Source organism: Xenopus tropicalis, chromosome 1 (assembly GCF_000004195.4).
Source record: "Xenopus tropicalis strain Nigerian chromosome 1, UCB_Xtro_10.0, whole genome shotgun sequence".
NCBI classification, from domain to species: Eukaryota; Metazoa; Chordata; class Amphibia; order Anura; family Pipidae; genus Xenopus; species Xenopus tropicalis.
Window position 1 is genome coordinate 142,863,434 of NC_030677.2, and position 23,864 is coordinate 142,887,297.

Genomic DNA, 23,864 nt, shown 5'->3' on the forward strand with positions numbered 1-23,864 from the left:
GTTTCTGCCCAGGTGCAAATTAGCCTGCCTAAATACATGTTGCAGTACTGCTCTGATTTAAATTGAAATGCAATCAGTGCAACCCTTCTAGGTTGGATTGTCCCTGCATTTTTTAGTAATCTGTTAACCCTAGCAAACAGTATATTTAAAAAAATTTAATTTTGCAGGGGTGCCCTCTGTGTTACATCAAACTCGCTGCCATCATGTCAACTTTACTTTCAAATCTACCGCTCAATTCTTTGTATGGGCAGCCGCAGCCATGCCACTAGGCAGTCACATGGTTATCTGTGATCGGCAGGTCCCAAGACACGCCCCTATTTGGCTTCACGTTCTCCCGCCTACATCTTGGTCACATGACTGTGACATCACAACTTCCTGAAAGCCACTGCGTTCTAGCAACTAGCCACCAACTATGGCAGAGGGGAGTGCGGACACAGAAGCAGAAATCCAGAAGAGGTTGCAGGTATGTATCTGTATGTGATGCAGAGAGCTTGCGTCAGATATTACATTTTGATCATTTTTTTTTGCGCTGAAATTCAGGGAGTTTTCCTCTGAGTGTGTACTACGATTTTTATCTTGTTGCCATGGCTTGGTGACAGCTGTGCCTTTCTGTGCATTTGAAATGTCTGTGTCTGCTGATCTGATGTGTTCGTGTCAGTAGTCTTGTATTTTTATTTTTTAGTGATGATACAATAATAAACTTCCTACACCCCACTAGCAGCATCTGACACAGGGACTGCTTCATGAAAGGGTTTATCTGCAGTTGTTCATTGTTTCTCTGGTCTTTTGTGTGTGCTGTTGATCTCTACAGTAAGCTCTAGCTACCAACCGATAATAATGGCACAAAAATAATATAATATATTTTTATTAATAACTGTGGAATTTGTTAAAGTACATTGTTAAAACAATACTTCATACCAGTTAAAAGTGAGATGACAGTGGTATTAAAGCTGCCAGTTTGTTTTCAAAAAGAAGTTATGACCTTAATTACATCTATAACTACATACAATAGCAGCATGTCCAACTTGCAGTCTTTGTTTATTGTTCAGCTGCACCTCCCAACATGTACTTGGAGCTGGAAGTAATACACTTACAATGCAGGTACTGCAAGTTGAATTTCCCTGAAGTCATATTAGAGTCTATGATTATGCATTGATTAAAATGCAAATATAGTTATGTTAAAAGTATAGCCATTTCTGCTTTGACAGCAGCTAAGTGTTAATTAATATTCCCCTCTGAACTTGCATTATGCAGGCCCTTGCTGACAGTTTGTGGATTCTGGCGAATTCCACAGGGACTGCTATAAGGTGCCATAGACAGTCACTATTTATTGGGCTGGTGGGGGGCTGTTTGGGCCTCTGTGTACTTAGAATGTCAGGGCCTATTTTGATTCCCAGTCTGGACTTGGCTTCATGTGTTAGTGTAAGAAGGGGGAACTTGGTTTATTCAGAGCTGTTGTACAAGCAGAAGCATGCTTCAACTCTTTGCAGTGGGGGTTTAACTGCTAAACTTTTATTTAGTATTTAAATGCTTTTTGCACAGCGTTCTACAGTTCCAGATAGCTTTGGAGGCCCGAAAGGACTCAAAATGTTGTTAGAGAGTTAAAATGAAGTGTTATTTTTCACCTTCAGGAACTTGTTGACCGTCTGTATACATTCCGGGACCACTATTTTGAGACACACAGTGTGGAAGATGCTGCTAGGAAACAATATGATGTTGAAAAGGAAATGGAGAAAACCATTTCTCAGATGGACGAAATTGATGGTAATGAAAGACATTTTTGCATCCAGAGTGACTGTTGCCATTTATGTTCTGTTAGAGTTTGGTAGCAATGGCCAACTTATGGCTTTCTAGATGTTGTCTAACTCTCGTCACCCCTTTGACAACCAGAGACTGGTGGAGGGTGCTGGGAATTGTAGTGCAACATAATCCTGGAAAGCCCCACGGTTGTTCTAAACCACAGATTGACTCTTGGACTCTCATTATCTTATTTCTACATTTTTAGATACCTGGAAGAGCAAAGCTTTCTTTTTAATGCTACGGGGAAAGGCCTTAAATGTCACACCGAATTATAGCCAAGAGGCAGAGGATGCCCTTTCTAAGGCAGTAAAATTGGACCCAGGACTTGTAGAAGGTTGGAATCAGTTGGGAGAAGTATATTGGAAGAAAATGGATGTGGCGGCTGCTAAAACATGTTTCCTGGGAGCACTGAATCATGTAAGAGCCAGAAAATGTTTTTCATGTTAGCATGATACAAAAAATATTATGCCACAGTGATAGAACTATACTTGAATCTTTAAATCCTTTTTTAAAGGACAAAGAAAGGTTTATTCATTGGGGTTGCCAATATGTTAGACACCCCACGTTGCAGTAGTTAAATTGCTACGCTATTTTCCCAGACTGGCACTCCTCTTCAGAAAAAAAATGCATCTGTCTGGGGATCTTTCTATAGAAATGCTGCTCCATTATCTTCCTATCCTGCTCCTACATATGCTGTCTGAGAGACTGTTCAGGTATCTCTAGGCTGCTGGAGTCTGTGACACCTGTTTGAAAGCTGGAAAGAGTTACTGTAAAAAATAAAGATTAGTTAAAAAGTTGCTAATAATATTATTTTGTAGTTCCTCTACCAGAACGACAGGACACACAGTGCAAAAATTATGGCTTTGTTCTTTTCACCCTGCCCTGCAGGTAGTAACTGGCTTCTATATAGTAAGACAATAGGAAAAAAAACCCAGGGAGAGCGCAGAATAGTTTCTGAACATGGATTAAGAATGCATCTAACTCTGTGTAAGCAGTGTCACACTGTTTAAAGGCACCAAAATGAAATAGAGCTCATAGAAAATAGCAAAGTAACCCAGATTTCAGGGAACATCATTTTCCACCTACCATAGAATATTACAAAAACTGTTCAGATAATCATTTGTCATTGACTTCAACTGTCAAGGCGTAGGGGATTCAGGCAAAATCTAAATTTTGGAAATTGTCTTTCTAGCATTATATAGGAGTTCCTTAAAGGGCACCTTTCACCACAAAATTGTTTCTGCCACCAGAGGTGCAGGCTAACAGAGCACACACTCTGGTTAGGGTAAACAGTAGTTTTGGGGTTTTACTCAAATTCCAGCCCCCCAACCACTAGGCCATCCACACTAGGAGGGAGCTCCTGTTGTGGCGGCCCTATTGTGGCACTAAGAATAGTTTTTGCTTATTATGCACATGCACCTCTGCAGTTTTGGGGTGACAGGTGCCCTTAAAGTGGACCTGTCACACAGACATATAAAAGCTGTATAATAAAAGCCCTTTTCATATTAAACATGAAACATGAAACCCAAAATAATTTTTTTATTACCACATCCATAACCATTATAAAAGCATTTAAAAATCCCAGCTGTCAGTCATATATTGCCTGACCCGCCTCAATGCCTTAGGCATAGAGGTGGGGCAGACAGTTACTTTCACTTTCAATTCAGAACTTATTAGATATTGCTGTGCCCCTCACATTCCCCCTTTCTCCTCACCATGTAATTATGTACCCAGTGCATGGACATGGGCATCAGGTCCACCCATACTGGCACAGAAACAAGATTTTGGCAGGATACAATGCCTGCTTTGATAACAGTGTCCACAAAATGTCACCTGCCTGCTTGCTGCAATTGTGAATTCAAAGAAAATAAGATTAAAATAATTTATATAGTGTAAGTAAAGTTTATTTTGCTTGAAAAACACAATAGAAAACAATTTGGAATTATTTCTTAAGGTGACAGGTCCCCTTTAAAAAATAGGCAAAGCCCCCATTAAAAAAAAATAAATCTTTTTTTTTTTTTTTTTAAATACTAAAAAAACTGAACTTCCCCTTTGAAAAATGCGGGCTTTTTATCTTTTGTTAGTGCAAAAATAAGGTCTCTTTGCGTAACTTGTCCATGGTGATGCGACAGCAGCGATCACAGGATGCGGAGGAGAATAGTAAAAACATAATGGACAGTGTGAAGGAAGCCAAGCAGGCTGTGCAGATGGACCCAGGAGATGGGACTTCCTGGTGTGAGTCAATAATTTAACAATTTATTTTCTTATAGAACTTTGTGTAGAAACCTACCTATAGAAACCTAGTCCTTCAACATAAACTTTTTTGTTCCTAAATGTGCTTTTCCTCCCATCACAACCATCAGAAGTACTTTATTGGGACACCTACGTGTCAGGTTTCTAGTTTTTACCTCTGGTTGCTATTACTATTTATAGACTAGAAAATTATGGTATAATGTAGATGTCTAAAGCATTACAGTAGATACTTGTATGTCGCATACTATGACATTATAATGCTGTTTGCTTAAGTGTGGATTTTCATTGTAAAAAAAACAGTGCTGTCCATTAAGAACTTTAGCTCTCTGCTGTTCAGTGTTATCATATGGAAATCTAATATTTGCACAAAAACAAATATGAGACGTTATAGGAAATGATGGGCTTTAGCCCTTTTGACCACTTTTTTGTTTGGCTATTGCAGACATCCTTGGCAATGCTTATCTCTCGCTGTTCTTCTGCACTGGACAGAATCCTAAAATATCTCAGCAGGCTTTAAATGCATATGTGCAGGCGGTGAGTATCTTTGCTCTGTCCCTTATAATAACTCATCAGCTCAATCTTTCTACATCATCTTCTTCTTTTACCCTCACAAAATGCTGTATTGGTTTACTATAGGAGAGAGTTGACAAGGCTGCATCCAGCAATCCAGATCTGCATCTCAACCGAGCAACAGTAAGACACTGGTAGCTGATAGCTACACTGCTTTCTTCTTTGGTGTGCACATTTTTTACCAGTTCACAATGTAAATCAGTTGTGTGTGTGCGTGCGTATTTCTCCCTTGCTTGCTATGCCATTATGCCATATCCAGTTATTGGAAAAAGGAGCTAGTTTTTACTACTTATCATTTTCTCTAGCTGTGTAAGTATGAGGAGAGATATGAAGGTGCACTGGAAGGCTTTTCACAAGCTGCCTCTCTAGAACCATCATGGACTGAACCAGTCATGAGAGAACAGCAACTGCTTGATTACCTGGGCAAACTGTGTGGCCTTCTAGCCAACAAGGTACGCTTCTGTCTGTGTTAAAATATACTAGAAATTATTTCCTATTCTGTTTTAAATAATATGTATGCCTCCCTTTTCACATTGCAGTGAAAGAAATAGTTTTGTTTATGGTTTCATTGAAAATGGTTATTATTATTTAACCTTTTCCCCTTTTATATGCTCTAGTTTTTTATTCTTCCTGGCACTAATTTTTTTTTATTGGCTCTACAGGGCAAGATACGAGGGAAAAGGCTGCAGAATATGTTAAGTAGCCTAAGTCCTTCTCTTCTTAGTCATTTTGGTGGCTCTGGAGGATTAGAGTTTAAACCACTGAGTTCTATGCAGCCAGGCAGGAACCCTGGCTGTGTAGTGTTGGGAAGAGTTGTATTCAGCCTAATGCCAGAGGAACGAGTGCCATTGTAAGTAATCTGATACAGATGTAATTTACAATTGAAAGAGTTTCAATAATATTTCTTTATGTGAAAATGAATTGATGACAAATGTGTGTAAAATGTATGGTCATTACACTGAATACACTACTACAGAGTGTAGGCGTGTAGGAGTGTAGGCATTTAAGTCTCTTGCCTAGTTGCACTGGACACAAACCATAAATTTGGTCCCCAGACATGGTGGGTTGCAGAATGACTGGCAATAACTAGAGATAATAAAAGCTCTGCAAGCTGAAATTGTAAATATACAGATTGGGCTCCAATATTATATCCTACCTGCCATTTTTTACAATTACCTGCATACCATATGGTCACCAGTTTGCAAGTACTTTCTGGTTGGAGCAGCTCTTGACATAGCCATACAGGTTGAATAGTACTGATCAATTTACACAATGCTGTCTAAAACATGTAAGAATTATCAAACACAACCCTATAAATAAATGTAAGTGCTTACAAGAGGAATATCTAATGCATGGTGAACCAACACTACTGTGAAAGCTAGGATGTCCAACAGAAAACCAGTTAGATTGGGTTCCTGACTGAGGGGGCCTTCCACATTCATGAAGAAGGTAGAAAGAAGGACAGCCAGAATATGCTCAAGAGCCATGTACTTAATGCTAGTTCGGGACAGGTAGTAAGGACAGGGCTCCTTGGGCCTATGAGTATTGTGCTATGTGCCTTGTGCCCAACACAGCACTGCTTCCATCTCTCTAAGGGTACAACTGTAGCTGATTTTTTTTCTATTTAGTAAGTTTGATCTGTTGATACAAATAGGGTGATTTTTTTTTTTATTTTAAATGAGCATAAAGCTGCCTCGATTTCCCAAAGTTGCCCCGAAGTTTCTTTGAGAGGCAACTTCGGGCGACTTCTGGAAATGGTAGCGTTGAGTATGCCATCCCACGGGCGATTTACATTCTTGCCGGTGGGATGGCATTGCGGGGAGATAAGTTGCCCGCAGCAACGAAGATTTGTCGCGGGGCAACTAATCTCCCAATGTGCCACTGCCCTAATGGTGGCTTTGTCTTTTCAATAAATTGAATATGAATAAAGATATTTCTTTTAGAAGCACAGATAATGTTTATCTGTCATCACCCATGAGCCTTTAATCTCAGAACAGTGGTTGTGCTCTCTCAGCTGACATGAGAAAGCTGAGGGAAGAGCTAAGCTCTGTAGCCAGCAGTTTGTCATATTTAATATACAGTTTTTTAATGGTTATTCTCTTTTTTTTTTTTTTTTTTTTTGTTACTAACAGCACTTTCGGTCTGGTAGATGCAGAGGGCTCCTGTTATGCAGTAATGGTTTATAACATGGTAGAGAGTTGGGGTGTCCTCATTGCAGATTCTGTGACCATTCCTGAACCTCACTTGAAGCAACATAATATAAAGCATAAAGGCCAGGTGAGACCAACTGAATCCTTTCCTTCCTTCCTTCCTTCCTTCCTTCCTTTTCCTTTCTGCATTTTACAGCTGTATTATGATTGTATGTCTGCCATACAACAACCATCTTTTAATACATATTTACAATGAATACTCTGCCCCCTCAAGTCAGCCCTTTCATCTGCCAACCTGTAAATATTAGACCCAAGTGGCTTGACTAACTTAAAATGGTTGTTCACTTTGTACAACAGTCACAAATCTAACATTTCACATTAATAGAACAATCTTTGCCATATACATAGTTAACAAATATGTGCTACTGAAGAGATATTCACCTCAGGTGGGGGGTGGGGGGTGGGGTGGGGTGTGGGGGGGGGGGGGCGTCAGTAGTTCCCTATAAACACTACAATTGTAATTTTTCTTTCTTATATGATGTCACACATAGTACTGGCAGCAGACTTAATTCCTATTAGCTGTGTCTTCTGTCAGTCTGACACTGCTTAATTTGCCTGTGACAGAGTGCTGCAAATATAACATAACAGTATGTTAGATTTGTTATATGCTGAGTCTGTTTGCCTATGCCATTGCAAGGGAGACATTAACCAATGGCCTTTCAATTTATGAAACTTGTTAGAGTGCAGAAGCAGTCAGTGAATTGGTCCAATAGGAAAGAAGTAAGGGCAAAGCCTGGACATGATAATGTAAGCATATAGGAAGTTCTCAGTGTGTCAGGTTTAAAATAGGCCACTCCCATCCCTTCAGAAAACTGACCAGAGAGGAAGAAGAAGGACTGATTTAACTGGTATAAAAAGTATCTTTTACATTGGCCTTTTTACTTTTTTTATGGAAACAACCCCTTTTACTTATTTTTTTTTTTTTTTTTACTCAAGGTTGGGACTTATTGTTTATTTGGTTTTATAACCAACACGGGTTCAAAATGTCTTGTGGGCCCTAGGTCTTATATACTGCTTAGAACAAGTTATAATGAAAAGTATTGATTTAGGAAAACAAAACAAAAAAAAATGTACAAATATAGTCAGAATCAGTTTACAACAAAAGCCATGCTTTTAGGTTCATGTTGAATACATGATGGTGTATAATTTCCCATTAAGCACTTGGACTGCTCACAGATGAAGGATTTTTTTGCACCTAGAAAGACACGTTTTCATGTGTTATAATCAGTATCGGGAAAGTGATGGGCCAGGTTACCAACCTGTTTGTCAATGAGATTTTTTGCATACCTGCTTGATACTAAGCTTCTTAGTATGGAAAAGTTTAAGTTTAAATCAAGGGCCCTCTATCTGCCTCTTATTAAAAACTTGGATAGGGGAATAGTGACAGTTACAATAATGCATAACAAAACAATGAAAATACAAGATATGTACATTTAGTGATGTGATTCATAACAGTTCAAATGAAGCCTGAACTTTAATTGTAACTTATTTTCTAACTGTTGAACTAAAAATAACCAGTAGATAAAATAACACAAAGGTTTAGTATGTTTTATGGTTTGTATTCTACCATTCAGGTGTTCCCTAAATGTATTCCTTGTCTTCTGCATTTTTTATGGTTCTGCTTATTATGTTTTTGCAGATGTTTACATTTCAAAGTATACGTGTTGACTCCCCTGTCCAGTTACTAGTCAATGGCAAGCCACAGGGACCTAGCACACAGGCCAGTGCAATAGTGGCTTACAGGCCTCAGAGTGAGTGATGAAAGAACATCAGGATCTTCTCGCAATGCTGTGAAGAGCAGGGACATGAAGGATATATGCCATTTGTGTTGCATTTTATAGCCAGAATGAAAAGCTGCATGAGAACTAAGCATTTTTGGTCACATCACACTCATAAGAACTGATCTGCCCACTTATTATCTAATTGGTGCTACAGATTGCTTTGGCAGTAAATTACGCCCATCGTCAAAATGGCTGAATTAATCTTCTGATCCAGCAGTGCCCTTATCACACACACACACACACACCCCTAGAATATTTGCTGCTTTGTGTCTTAATGACTTTTTTCCAGTCTTATCCCTTTTTTTTAATATTTGTTGCCCCCACCTTTCCATTGAGTGCTTGTATTTATAAATTTGATATAATATTATGATTATTTATTTTTACCAATATTTGTTATCTCCCTCATGTTTAGAGGGATTTTTTGTGTAAAGAATTAAAAAAAATAATAACTTGGTACTGTGTGGCTGGTGCTTGTTTTCAACACTTAGTTTGATATAACACTGAATAGGAAGGAACGGATGGTATTCTACAGTATAACAGAATGTGGGAAATAAACTGGAGTTGATAGCTTCAGACAAAATCAGAATCTTGTTTTTCAAAAAGTTTATAAAAAAGGGAATAACATCTTCCAGTCCAGAGTCCAGTTTAAAGAGTCCAGTTTAAAGTGATACCAGACAAGAGAAATAAAATCTTTTTTACATTTCCTATCTGATCCCCCATGTTCCCCTATAAAGGGGGCAGCCATATTTGTGCAGCAGGAGGCCGTTGGCATTAGAAGCTCTAACTGACAGGCTGAGAAGGGACAGTCAGGCTGGCAAAAAAGTCAGGTTTAGGGACTTCAAGTAACAATTACTTACAAAAGGAGCTCTATCAGCAAGAAACTATCAACACGACCTATAGGTAACTTTTTATGTAGATTCATATTTTAAAAAGTCGTTTTTTCATGTCAGTATCACTTTAAGCAAAAAACAAACAGACAAAAAAATTTACTTTTTTTTCTTTTTTTGCATGGGGTGGGCTGATGGGGCGCCAGGTCAAGTATGCAGAATGACACTCTCGGGCAACTGACTATGTATTTACTCTTCAATGTAAATTTTATTTTTTTTATTCATACATAGAACAAATATTCATCTGTAAACCAATAAGAATCACAGAAAAAATGTATTGCTTTGCATATTGCATAAATGTGAGACAGACAGGTTGCTGTAGTCTATAAGCTAACATGGGTTATGAGTGATTTGTTTTATCTGGGCCCCATAACTACCACAGAGAATCCTGATTTGGCTAAAATAGAAAATGATTTAGAGGTCAATCCATGGAAAGGTTCATTCATTTACACTTATGTGTTTTATGTTATGAAGGAAACACAAGTACAGATGTGTAAATGGCTTAGGTACAGGCATCCATCACTATCAGTCCCTCTAGTTTTAGCTCTTGATACTCTGGGTTTTGGGCCTCATATCATAGCAAAGAGCAGAAGCTGGCTGAGTATGAAAATAGCTATAATGATTAAGGCACATGGAGAATACGAAGCACATGGAGAATACGAAGCACAGTAGCTGAAGGTGTACCCAGCAAAGTGCACTGGGTAATTGTTTTCACAAGTGATTTTAATTATCCCACTTTTACTTTCTTGTTTATAAGGGCAATTTGGGGGTGCTGACGAGTCTTCCATCAACAAGCAGTCAGTAAGAGGCATCACTTCCTTGCTTATCACAGTTGTAGATTTACTGATCCCAGTGCACATCTCCCTCACCTTTCTACAATCAGTATCATGGATAAAGGTGTTGTGACGTTTGCATTTATTATTACCCCAGATTTCTCTTTCTTTGATGGTTTGGTCGCAATTGATGTTTGCTCCTTCCCTAACAATGTGCTTCTTCAAAAAGTCACTGAAACTCTGGGTATCAGATGGGAGAGAAAAGCTGAGGACAATGCAAAGTCTCAACAGAAAAGATGAAACTGGTACCATAATGGCAGGAATCTGAAACAAGAGACACAGAGCTGTTAACTTTTAAAAACAAGGTGAAATGACACAGTTGGCTTTGCTAATTCTCTTTCTATCTATTTCTATTGAATTTTAAGAGGCTTATTTATAAGTGGTTGAAAGTTAGAGGCAGATTGATCTAAATGTAAATTTGTGTTGTTTTTGTGGTTTTTTTCTACCATGACTAAACTCAGTTTTTAAGAAAGCATGTATGTGTACTTGTTTATTTAAAACCATGACAAAAAAAAACATGAAAACCTCCAACATAGGGTTACACTTCAATATAGAGATTGTTACATCTTGGCTATTTCTGTTTGACCCCCATCTTCTGACCAAGGTGGCTATTGCCTCTGAAGCCTGGGTTACACAAGGCCCCAGTAAAGAAATCTATACCTAAGGCAACCAACCTCTTAGAGAAGTAGGGGAACAGGAGTCCTTTACGGATCTGATCAGACCCAGCCAGGTGGGACTGCCAACACTGTCTTGGAATAAGGCACTTCCTGTCAAAAACCTGACTGCTTTGCAGGTATTCCACCCCAATGCAGGTCTCTAGAACAGAGACCCTGTGAATGAGGGTCAGACAGCAGCACGTTCCAGGAACGTAGATTATTTTTTGTGTTAGTAAAAATTTACACACATTTACAAAAAAACACAACATTCTCTAAAACTTGTTACAATTTGCCTATGACAACTCCCATTTACATCTACATGACCTCGACAGCTTTTAGATGGCATATTTTTACATTTACCTTTTTCGAGGTTTTGTCACATTATTGGTAAAAAAATTTCAGCTTTTTTAAAGAAAAAAAAATCGAGTTTTAGTGCAAAAAAAAAATTTGTGGAAAAAAAATATGAACATTTGTGAAGGGTTAACATATGTATGCACTTTTTTATTCTAAAAAGGTCTGTGTATTGCTACTTCAGTTGTTATGATTACCTTGACCATCCTGTCTCTGTCCAAGTTATTTTGTCCTTGATGATCTCAGCAAATGCTCAAGGCTAATAAACCAAAATAAGCTTCAGCAGCTACTTTAATGAATTCCTGTTTTCTGCTAATAACTGCGAGGCATATGTGCCCACCCATGTTACGTAAGCATAATGGAATGTCTTTATCTATGAGTATATAATCTATGGCAAAACCATCAATAAACTGAATTTGTTAGAAGATTCACTACTTGTCTGTGCAAGTTCCCGGATCCATATCACATGACAGTGTACCAACAAGAGAGCCCGGGGTCCTTATAATCGGTAGAACAGTTTGTACATGGGCCCCTTAGGAAACTTTAACAATGAGTCAAAACCAAGGAGGGCAAAGGTAGGAATTCTATTAATAATATAACTAAAGCAATGCAAAACTCAAAATGTGAGGGTAACAGAACACCCTAGAATTCAGCATCCCAGCCAGAATCCATATAAAATAAAAGAAAGGGGATATAGAAACTACATCATCGTCACCCACCTGAAAATGAATTAAAAGGGACAAATAGTCCAAATCTTTGTTGGAGGTGTGGCAAAGAGGTGGGAGACATATATGGTGGAACTGTGAGGGAAAACATGTTTTCTGGAACTCTGCTTTTCACTAATTTCCAAATTCACTCAAAATAAATTTAATATGTCTCCGGAAGCAATGCTTCTAAATATACATAATAAGCTACCAACAAGACCTTTGGAAATGCTTACCTTTCAGATCTTAAATGCATGCAGACTGTTAATTGCAAGAAATTAGAATAAACAGGATACACCAAGCACCACTCAACTGAAACAAGAAGTCCTCAACAATTTGGAATATGAATTAGCTATTCCAAGTGGCCTACTTGAAAAAAGTCATATACAAAAAAACACAATATTTATAAAAGAAGACAAGAAGAAATTACCCTTTTTATATTCTCCCCCCCCCCCCTTTTTTAGTATTGTTTTGTATTGCTTATGAGACAATGTGTCATGTTACTGAATGAAGTGAATTCTGAACATGGAATTTGTTTGTCTTTAATAAATCGAAAATTAAAGTAAAAAAAAAAAGTGCAAATAGGTTCCAAAAAGTCAATAGACAAAATAAACTCTAACCCTATACCCTGTGGCCTATATAGATGCATTTGAATTGATAATATAAACCCCTATATTAGAATACATTAGCTTCCATTAAAAAGTCATGAAAACACCATAAATATATCACAGCAGTTAATAGAACACGAGACAGCAAAAAAGTAATTAACATTGTTAATAACAAGTGGAGATAATCCAGATCCACAAGTGTATTATATAGCAGCGCTGGCTTATAAATAGGAGCAAGAGGAAGTACCCACAAGCTGATTATATCCAGTATAATGAGTCAATGAAATCTAAAGTGCCTGAGCAGCCATGTTCTCATAATCATCTAATGTCCCAGCAAGAAGACAAAGTTAAAAATATAATATTTGTTTTACAGCAAGTTCACCTATAAAGCTTACACCCCTAAATCATTAGTGATACCAGCAACACAACATACAGTCTTACGTTTGGCCTGAAGAAGAAATAAAGGATCAAATGCGGGTGTATCACGCACTCATGCAACAGGCACAAAATTCATGAACAAATATGGATATACAGTAGGTCTCCGTAACAAACTGCTAGCAAGTCTTGTGTACAATGTACAGTTCTCACAACTTTATTATCAGACCATAAAAGAACCACACCCCAAGCCTGCCGTTTGCAAGATTAATTTCTACAAACTTATAACTATTTGATAATGGTATATTAAAGGGACAACATACCCATTTTTTTAACATTGGTGCAATTAAAAAGGCTTCTTATGGGTTCTAAGGGGTTCTTCTTCTCAGTAGTTTACAGTTCCACCTGTCTGGAGAATAGAAGTTTGAATGGGCTAAGGGTCTTCCCTATAAAAAAAACAATGAAATGGTCCATAATGTCATAGTCCAGAGTCATGCAGCCATAACTTGTATGTGCAGAGAGAGGCAAGGTCTTAGGGAACAGGGGACTTAGGAAACTTTTACACTAAGCTAACTGCAGTACAGAAAATGCTACACAACCAGCTATTGTAGGGATCCATAGGGTTTACTTCTCCGGTGGCTTAGAAATCCCCTACCTAAAATTCCCCATTATTCCTAAATCCGGGTACCAGGGTGGGTAATTATTTCCGCTTGGGCTATGTCCTGATAGCTTTTGTAAGGACACATAGGGGCACATTTACTAATCCACGAACGTCCGAAAAGCGGCCGAATGTGTTTTTTTCGTAATGATCGGTATTTTGCGATTTTTTCGTAAATTGTCGCGACTTTTTCGTAGCCATTACGACTTGCTCGTAAATTGTCACGACTTTTTCGTAGCCATTACTACTTGCTCGTAAATTGTACCGACTTTTCCGTAGCCGTCGTGCCGAGTACGAAAGTTTCGGATTCATTCAAGCTTCAGTATCGTGACTTTCCTTGGGCCAGGTTGGAGCTGCAGAGTGCCATTGAGTCCTATGGGAGACTTTCCTTGGGCCAGGTTGGAGCTGCAGAGTGCCATTGAGCCCTATGGGAGACTTTCCTTGGGCCGGGTTGGAGCTGCAGAGTGCCATTGAGCCCTATGGGAGACTTTCCTTGGGCCAGGTTGGAGCTGCAGAGTGCCATTGAGCCCTATGGGAGACTTTCCTTGGGCCAGGTTGGAGCTGCAGAGTGCCATTGAGCCCTATGGGAGACTTTCCTTGGGCCAGGTTGGAGCTGCAGAGTGCCATTGAGCCCTATGGGAGACTTTCCTTGGGCCGGGTTGGAGCTGCAGAGTGCCATTGAGCCCTATGGGAGACTTTCCTTGGGCCAGGTTGGAGCTGCAGAGTGCCATTGAGCCCTATGGGAGACTTTCCTTGGGCCAGGTTGGAGCTGCAGAGTGCCATTGAGCCCTATGGGAGACTTTCCTTGGGCCAGGTTGGAGCTGCAGAGTGCCATTGAGTCCTATGGGAGGCTTCCAAAATCATGCAAAGTCGCAAAGGTTTGCCCGCCGTTTACGAGCGCTCAAAATGAAAAAGTCGCGACAATATATGAGCAAGTCGTAATGGCTATGAAAAAGTCGCGCCAATTTACGAGCAAGTCGTAATGGCTACGAAAAGGTCGCAACAATTTACGAGCAAGTCGTAATGGCTACGAAAAAGTCGCGACAATTTACGAAAAATCGCAAAATGTTCATTTCCAATCCGATTTTTTCCCATTCGGGATTCGGATTCGTGGATTAGTAAATCAGCCCCATAGGGTTAATAGCCCCTATGACTTTACATCCTTACACTTCCCTATTACTCAGATGCTGGTCAGAAGCCCATGTATCTAGTTATCTAATTTCCATATCTCTATTGGCACTTATTATTATGATCACTTACTGACACACTTTCAGGGCCGCTGCTCCCTATAAGCATAGTACGCATAGGGTACCAACTCCCAGGGGGGCACCATCCCAGCTGCTCCAAAAAAAACCCATTTTTATATATTATAACATACCCCCCAACACTGTCCTGCCGGTTTTTATAGTGCATCCCGCTGTCCCAGATAGTTCAATCAATCTATGGGTGCAATTGGGGGCACTTACTATGGGGGATTGTCTATGGGGGCAATTGGGGGCAATTATTTTATTTTTACTTCCGTAATATTTGGGGGAGGGGGCACAAAAGTACATTTCTGCTTAGGGCACCCATTTGGCCAGCAGCGGCCCTGCACACTTTCATATAGTGTTTGGTTAGGGGTGGATCTCTCTCTTTGTCCTTCAGTTGGTGGCCCAGCTGGAAATGCTCAGGGAGCCTGGGATCAACAAGGTCCAGCAAGTGTTCTGCTTTAGAGGGACAAACCTTCTAGAGAAGTCAGGGAGCAGGAACCCCACAAATGAGACTTAGTTAGGAAATAAGAAAAAATCCAAATTTATCTCATAATTGCTTAGTAAATGTGCCCCTTAGTTTTCATTTACCATAATCCAATTTACTTTATTTTTAAAATGAGAAATGGGAATGGTTGCTATAGTAATTTTAGTGTTTAAAAAAATAAATGTTATTAACGTCATATTAATATTTGGAATTTTGACATTCAATAAAGCATTTGCAGATCTTTTCTTAAGTTTATTTGCTTGCTGAATAAATTATATTGTAAATTCTGGACCAGAACCTTTGTGCATATATGTATCAGGGTAACCTCTTGCCCACATTGCCTAAAGCAATCCTTATTGATTTGGGGATTTATTTTGTGTAGGCAAGATGGGACCATATACCACTTCATTAAAACTTTATAGGAAGTTTATAGTAGGGAAACATTTCGGGAGCATCCAAATTTGGGACCAAGATTCATCTGTGATGATGGTATTTAGGTCCTCATTCCATGCTGAGATATATGATATGATGTTTTGCATGGATTTGCTTCCAAAAGGAGGCGAGAAAGATTGGAAATTAGGCCTTTGGAATAGGGGTATTTTATACAAGCCTGTTCAAAATAAGTTGGAGATGCTGCTGACTTATTGCTGCTGACTTGCTGCTGTCGTATTTATAGACAAAATGAGATAACTGTTGATAGCGAAAGGCGAAAGGGGCAAAAAGGGGGTTACCAAGGATTGGGACAGCTAGAAAGATTGTTGAAAGCAGTTTGGCCGAAGTTTTATACTTGTCCCAAACTGACAATGAGTAAATTAAAAAGGGGTCTAGCTTCTCGGGGCGAAGAGAAGGTTCAATCCAAAGTAATGCACAGGGAGCAATCGGATATAGTTGCAAATACAATATATTTACCCACTTAGGTGGTAAGGTAGCATGCATATGTATTAGTGGGGCTAATTGTGCGGCAATGTAATAATTTTGTAAGTTTGGAACTCCTAGGCCCCCTAATGTTTTACTCAATACATAATATGTCGAGCAATTCAAGGATGCTTCTTTACCCAGATAAATTGGAATACCTTTCTCTGTATGGCTGTAAGTTCTGGGATATGGAATGAGTCTGGGATTTGAATGGGCAACGTTCTAAAAAGATATAACATCTTAGGTAAAAGAGTCGTTTTGAAAGCAGGAATCTGGCCAAGATTGTAGCATCTCTGTCGTCATTTTCCATAGTTGCGGATAATTATGTTTATACAGGGTACTGCCATTTGTAATCAAAATTCAATTTTAAAAGTTTAACCATTTGTTGTGGCAAAGTTATGTTTTAGGCTTTTGATTTGGTATGATTAATGGTTAGTCCAGAAACTTTTCCAAAACTGTCTAGCAAATGAATTAAGTTAGGGAGTGTCGTCAAAAGTCTAGTTATAGTCATAACAATATTGTCTGCTTACAAGCATTGTTTGTCTTATCTCCAGTCCCGATTATTATTTTGTCTTATCAGTTCAGCTAGAGGTTCAATGGCCAATCTGAATAATATAGGTGATAAAGGACATCCTTGTCTATTACCTCTCTATCTTAATAGGGTCTGCCATATAGGATCCCCATTTCGGTATGGATAGATTGGAGCAATATAATGCTTTTATTATCATTATAAAATAAGGGCCTATTCGCCATTTGTTCAATACAAAGTATAAATATTCCCAAGAGATGAAATCAAATACTTTATGTAAATCGATAGACAATAACATCCCCTGTTTAGATGTATGTAAATAGTGTATGAGTTGAAGAACTCTTCTAATATTATGGCGCGTAACATTACACGGCGTTAGGCGCCGATGCTGTGACTCGCTGGGGAAGAACGACAACACAGGAGCTAACTAGGGAGGAGGGAGTGGGGACAGGGGGCCGTGTAACTGGCATCCAGCCTGCGGGTCGTACTTTAAGGACCGCTGCTATAAAGACATGTGGCTTGGAAACCAAAATTCTAAGCAGCTTTGCAATATACATTTATTACAAGTTTGAAATGGCTTTTGAGTTATTTGTATATATAATTGCTATTAGAAGCAGTGCTTGCCTGTCCTTTTCTATTCTCTGCCCTGGTGGCTCAGACTGTTGAAACATTGTAACACAAGCCAGCAGCCTGACCAGGAGTTCAGCAAATGCTGCTTTCAATAGCAATTACATTTACAAATAACATTTAAAGCGCTACAAATTTTTAATTATTTCATATTGGAAAGTTGCTTAGAATTATGTTTTCTTTCATTATGCAAAAAATTATTTTTGGGGTTGACATGCCCTTTAAGTGACAGGGAGTTGACACCAAAATGGAAACACCCTTCTCAGCCAATTAAATACTAGTTATACTCTCCAATATGAATTTTATTTTTTTATGATAAATATAGCATACATCAATCTGTAACCCAATAAAGTTAGTTCACAGAAAGAAAATGTATTGTTTGCATATTGCATAACTGTGAGACAGACAGGTTGCTGTGGTCTCTAAGCTACTGCCACTTGGGTTAAATTCAGTAGCCTCCTGTGGCATTACAGCAGCACCCTCTCCCTCAAGGGGAAAGTTGCTGTCAGTGCTGCAGGAAAGTCTCTTTAAAAGCAAAGCAAAATAGTGGGTGAGCAGACCAACCTTCATGAAATCACAATGTACTCTCAGCAGACCCACTGATTCTTTTAATTCACATACAATGGTCACCTCAAAGATCTAGCCAGGAGAATTTACTAGTGAGTCATGAGTGTCTGCAATCAGTGGTTTGTTATGTGGCCCCATAGGTACTAAAGAGAGCCCTGATTTGGCTAAAATAAAAATCTGGCTTTTCTTATCTAAAAGTCAATCCATAGCAATTCAATTATACTTATATATTCTTTGTTTTTAGGTAAACTCAGGTACAGGTGTGTAAATGGCTTAGCTACAGGCATCCATCACTATCAGTCCCTCTAGTTTTAGCTCTTGATGCTCTGGGCTCTGAGCATCACCTCATAGCAGAGAGCAGAAGCTGGCTAAGTAGGAAAACAGCTGTTAAGGAAAGGTACATGGAGGATATGAAGCACAGAAGCATAATGTTATTATTCCTCTAGCCATCTATTAAAGTGCACAGGTAGATTATTTTCACATGTGATATTAATGCGCTTATTTTGGTGTCCTTCATTATAAAAACAATTTGGGGGCTTTGCTGATTTTTCCTTTATCAACGAGCAGACTGTGAGATGCAGCGGGCCCTCACTTAACACATGATCAGATTCAACAATGCCTTGGCACATCTTCTGCACTTCGATAACATTGGCATCGATAAAGGTGTAGAGAGGTTTGCAGTTTTTATTATTGTTAATCCAAATGTTTCTTTGGTCGATGATTTGGTTGCAGTTTATTTGAAGAATGTGCTTTTTCTTAAAGTCTTTGTATTTCTGGGTATTGGATGGTAGAGAAAAGCCGAGGATGATGCAAAGTGTCAACAGAAAAGTTAAAACCGGTACCATAATGGCAGGAATCTGAAACAAGAGACACAGCTGTTAAAATTAAACCATTTATTAACACATTTGTTTGCAGCTGTGGCAGTTTTGGAGAAGTGACACAGTTGGCATTGCTAACATAATTAATGTTTAGACTATGTAAAGACTTTCACAGGAAATGTACCCTGAAATGTGCAAACAGAAGACTGATCTGCACAAAAAATTAAACACGCCCACCAAGCACTTACAGTATATTCCTTAATTCCCTGTACCAACCCCCAAATGGACATCATGTACCCATTTCCTGCAAGCCAATTATAATTTACCAAATTACAACTATAAAAAGCTGCAGGTTAAATGGGAGGAAAGGAACCCTATGCCACAACAGGGACAACAAACCTTTCATAATTACATCACCTAGGGTTGCTATCCTTTAATAAATCTCCCAATGAATTTTGTGCATATGTGCATGTTTGGGGTTCTTTACATTACTTCCTGCTTAGAGAATAGAAGCTGTTTTTGAATGGGTGAAGAGTCTTTTCTATAAAAAAAACAACACAGAGAACTGGCCCATATGTGTTATGCAGCCACCTCTTGTACTGTATGTGCAGAAAAGTCATCTTAAGGGGAGAGAGGAAACTTTCACAATGAGTGAAAAACAAGGAACCCAAACCCTCGGGGGGTGGGGGGGGTAAGCTATGGGCGCGGGCCCCGATGGGCCCTCCACACCCCAGTCCGACCCTGGGAAGGTATCTATCTATCTATTATCTATCTATTTATCTATCTATCTATCTATATCTATCTATCTATCTACAGGAATACCTCATGAGGTGCCTGGTTGAACCAAATCCTTAAAATCACATGACTCTTTGTCACATAAACAAGTAGGATTAACATTTTTCACCACTCACTTCTTTAACCTTTCCTTTATTTTATTTGCATTTGCTAATTTGGTCCAGTATTCAGCCGAATAGTGGATTCATTGCATCCCTAGTTTTAACTGAGCAGCAACACATAACATCCCAATGTCTTCTGGATGTCGGGTGAGCCATTTTCTTACCTTTCTGTATCCAGTATAACGAGTCAATGAAATCTAAAGTCCCTGATCATGTCCTTATAAGCAGATCACATGTCCCAGCAAGACAAGCAAAGTTAAAAAATAATGGGCCACATTCAATTCCACAAGAAATGATTAATTTATGGCTTATCATGTGAAAACTTTAGGGTGAGGTTCAATATGAGGAGAAAAAAAAACATTTTTCTCCTAGTTCATTTCTAGTTTTGTTCCCATAGACAGTAGTTGCCATGTAATAAACAGTAAGATACATTTTTCTCATTGAATTGCACCTGGCTGTATGGGAAAGTCTGGAAATGAATTAGGAGATAAGCTTTTCTTATCAAATTGAATTTGGCCCAATATTCATTTTATAGTAGGGTCATCATTAAATGAAAATTGATTGGATAACTAGAACAGGGTCAAAATATACAGTGGCTTGCAAAAGTATTCAGCCCCGTTGAACTTTTCCACATTTTATCACATTACAGCCACAAACATGAATCAATTTTATTGGAATTCCACGTGAAAGACCAATACAAAGTGGTGTACACGTGAGAAGTGGAAGGAAAATCATACATGATTCCAAACATTTTTTACAAATAAATAACTGCAAAGTGGGGTGTGCGTAATTATTCAGCCCCCTCTGTGCAATCTAATGTCAGTACAAATACAGCTGCTCTGTGACGGCCTCAGAGGTTGTCTAAGAGAATATTGGGAGCAACAACACCATGAAGTCCAAAGAACACACCAGAAAGGTCAGGGATAAAGTTATTGAGAAATTTAAAGCAGGCTTAGGCTACAAAAAGATTTCCAAAGCCATTGTTAACAGAAAACCATAAGAAGTCCCGTTTGCAGTTTGCCACAAGCCATGTGGGGGACACAGCAAACATGTGGAAGAAGGTGCTCTGGTCAGATGAGACCAAAATGGAACTTTTTGGCCAAAATGCAAAACGTTATGTGTGGCGGAAAACTAACACTGCACATTACTCTGAACACACCATCCCCACTGTCAAATATGGTGGGGGCAGCATCATGCTCTGGGGGTGCTTCTCTTCAGCAGGGACAGGGAAGCTGGTCAGAGTTGATGGGAAGATGGATGGAGCCAAATACAGGGCAATCTTGGAAGAAAACCTCTTGGAGTCTGCAAAAGACTTGAGACTGGGGCGGAGGTTCACCTTCCAGCAGGACAACGACCCTAAACATGAAGCCAGGGCAACAATGGAATGGTTTAAAACAAAACATATCCATGTGTTAGAATGGCCCAGTCAAAGTCCAGATCTAAATCCAATCGAGAATCTGTGGCAAGATCTGAAAACTGCTGTTCACAAACGTTGTCCATCTAATCTGACTGAGCTGGAGCTGTTTTGCAAAGAAGAATGGGCAAGGATTTCAGTCTCTAGATGTGCAAAGCTGGTAGAGACATACCCTAAAAGCCTGGCAGCTGTAATTGCAGCAAAAGGGGGTTCTACAAAGTATTGTCTCAGGGGGCTGAATAATTACGCACACCCCACTTTGCAGTTATTTATTTGTAAAAAATGTTTGGAATCATGTTTGATTTTCTTTCCACTTCTCACGTGTACACCACTTTGTATTGGTCTTTCACGTGGAATTCCAATAAAATGGATTCATGTTTGTGGCTGTAATGTGACAAAATGTGGAAAAGTTCAAGGGGGCCGAATACTTTTGCAAGCCACTGTATATACTGTATGCCATACACCTTATGTATTATGTGTAATCTATTTACAGCATAAGCCATGTTATGAGCTCACAATGACTATATGTGTGTATTTCCCCATTATAGGAACAGTAACGCCAAAAAATAAAAGTGTATAAAAGTAATTACAATATAATGTGCTGCTGCCCTGCACTGGTAAAAGTTGTGTGTTTACTTCAGAAAGTCTACTATAATTTATATAAATAAGCTGCTATGTAGCCATGGGGGCAGCCATTCAAAGGAGAAAAGGCACAGGCACATAGCAGATAACAGATAAACACTATTGTATTCTACAGAGCTTATCTGTTATCTGCTATGTAACCTGTGCCTTTTCTCCTTTTTTCCAGCTTGAATGGCTGCCCCCATGGCTACACAGCAGCTTATTATATAAATTATAGTAGTGTTACTGTAGCAAACACACCAGTTTTACCAGTGCAAGGCAACAGTGCATTATATTTTTATTACTTTAAAGCTCTTTCATTTTTTGGTGTTACTGTTCCTTTAAGTACAGATGAAGAATTTATGGGCACATAGAAGTGCGTGTTTAAGTGTTATAATCAGTAGCAGGAAAGGGCCATGCCCTGTTGTAAAGAGTTAGTGCTGTGCCCTGTTATCTGAGTATGCTTGTTTGCATACTTGCATGAGACTGGGCTTTTTACTAAAAAAGCAGTGTAAATTGTAGGTCCCCTATCTGCCTCTCATTTTTTTTCTGCTTCAGTCCTTTTTTCAATTGTTGCCCCAGACTTTGCAATGAGTGCTTGTATTTATCAAATGAAAAAGATTATGATTATTTATTTCTGACAATATTTGTTGTTCCCCTCATGTTTAAACTTTGGAGTGTGTGGCTGGTTTTACACACTTTGGGTTAGATTCAATTAGATGTGGAACATTTATCTCCTAATTCAATTCCAGATTCTCCCATAGAGCCAGATACAATTTCATGACACATAAAAATGCTATTGTAGTTTATGGAAAAAAATTGCTGAATTGGGAGAAAAATGTTCTACCTCAAGTGCTTGTGAGTATTAACCTTGTGGTGTTTTCACGTAAATCTTGTTTGCCCGTTTAAGAACCTCTAGCATCCTTACATCTTATTGCAGAAGCTGAAAATGTAGTTCCCTACACCTCACCTTTCTCCTTCAGTATCCTGGGGGCCCAGCTGAGAAAGAGAGTTCAGTATAACTGAAGTTCTGCCAAGCTAAGATAGAAACTGTATTCTGGGCCAAGATAGGGTTACACTATTTCCTTTTTCTCTGTAATAGTAAATAGTATATTGTATTTGATGGTAACTAAGTTGCATGAATCTATATTGGTGAACAATTCAATTTACAGGGATTGTAACACAAAGAAGAATAAACCTTTAGAAAAAATGGGCCAGAGTTAATTAGATGAGAAAAGTTTATCTCCTAATCCAGTTTCAGATTGTCCCATAGAGCCAGATGCAATTCAGTGAGAAAAACTTTTCTCGTTGTTTATCACATGAAAACTTTATTAAAGTCTATGGGAAAAAAACAAGAACTGAATTAAAAGATAATTTTTTTCTCCTCAAATTAAATCTCAACCTTTAACCAAAGGTTTAACCAAGTAGACACTGTGTTCCAAAATGTTTTTGGCGTAGACTAGCAGAGCAGCCAGAGGCTCCAACAAGGAGACCAAGAGGGTGACAGAGGTGACAAGGCTGCCAGGAGTGGTCAGGCTCAGGGATAGAGTGCAAGACCACTTTAAGATTCACCTAGAGCTAGGGATTGTACACCAAGGCAGGCAAAGTGTTGTGAAAATTTGTGAGTATCCACTGGATAATTATTGTTGGAAGCACTTACTGACTGATTGATCTATTGTGATCTAATTCAACACCCACCAGAGAGAGATTGTGAAGTGTTCATCAATAAAGTATTTCATTTGTTTTTAAATAACCCCTGGCGCCCAAATTATTAGTGTCAGCTTTGTGTGTGGGATCAGTGTGGTTAACCCTTAATCCACAGTCAGTGAAGTCCCGTATAACAAGTGCCTACCAAGAGTTGCAGGGAGTTGTCACTGCCCTAAAGCCAGCCTGGGTAAGATCTGCTACAGTAAAAGTTAGTGAGCACTCTGTTTCCAAAGACCTGTTACACAGGGATGGTAGTATGGTCTATTTTTGCAGTCTAGGTTCCCCCAGATCGCTACTATCAAGGAAGGTTGTGTTTATACGTAGCTATTTTGCCTTGCCATAATGTCACA

General features: G+C 39.0%; 2 protein-coding genes across 2 annotated transcripts; one reads left to right on the forward strand and one right to left on the reverse strand.

The window, feature by feature from the left end:
* Nucleotides 1–364: 364 nt before the first annotated feature.
* On the forward strand, nt 365–9,067 carry ttc5 (tetratricopeptide repeat domain 5). Its single transcript, NM_001043347.1, is given in 10 exon segments — nt 365–463; nt 1,632–1,764; nt 2,006–2,217; nt 3,885–4,035; nt 4,496–4,587; nt 4,690–4,746; nt 4,929–5,075; nt 5,286–5,473; nt 6,756–6,900; nt 8,473–9,067. Coding segments are annotated over 10 exon segments (1,296 nt in total). The 5' UTR covers nt 365–412; the 3' UTR covers nt 8,593–9,067.
* Nucleotides 9,068–10,070: 1,003 nt separating this feature from the next.
* Nucleotides 10,071–19,166, reverse strand: rnase4 (ribonuclease A family member 4). Its single transcript, XM_031905996.1, has 4 exons — nt 19,125–19,166; nt 18,651–18,915; nt 13,095–13,156; nt 10,071–10,598 (listed from the first exon to the last, which is right to left on the reverse strand). The coding sequence occupies exons 1-4, from the start codon at nt 19,164–19,166 to the stop codon at nt 10,071–10,073; spliced, it is 897 nt and encodes a 298-aa protein (XP_031761856.1).
* Nucleotides 19,167–23,864: the final 4,698 nt, after the last annotated feature.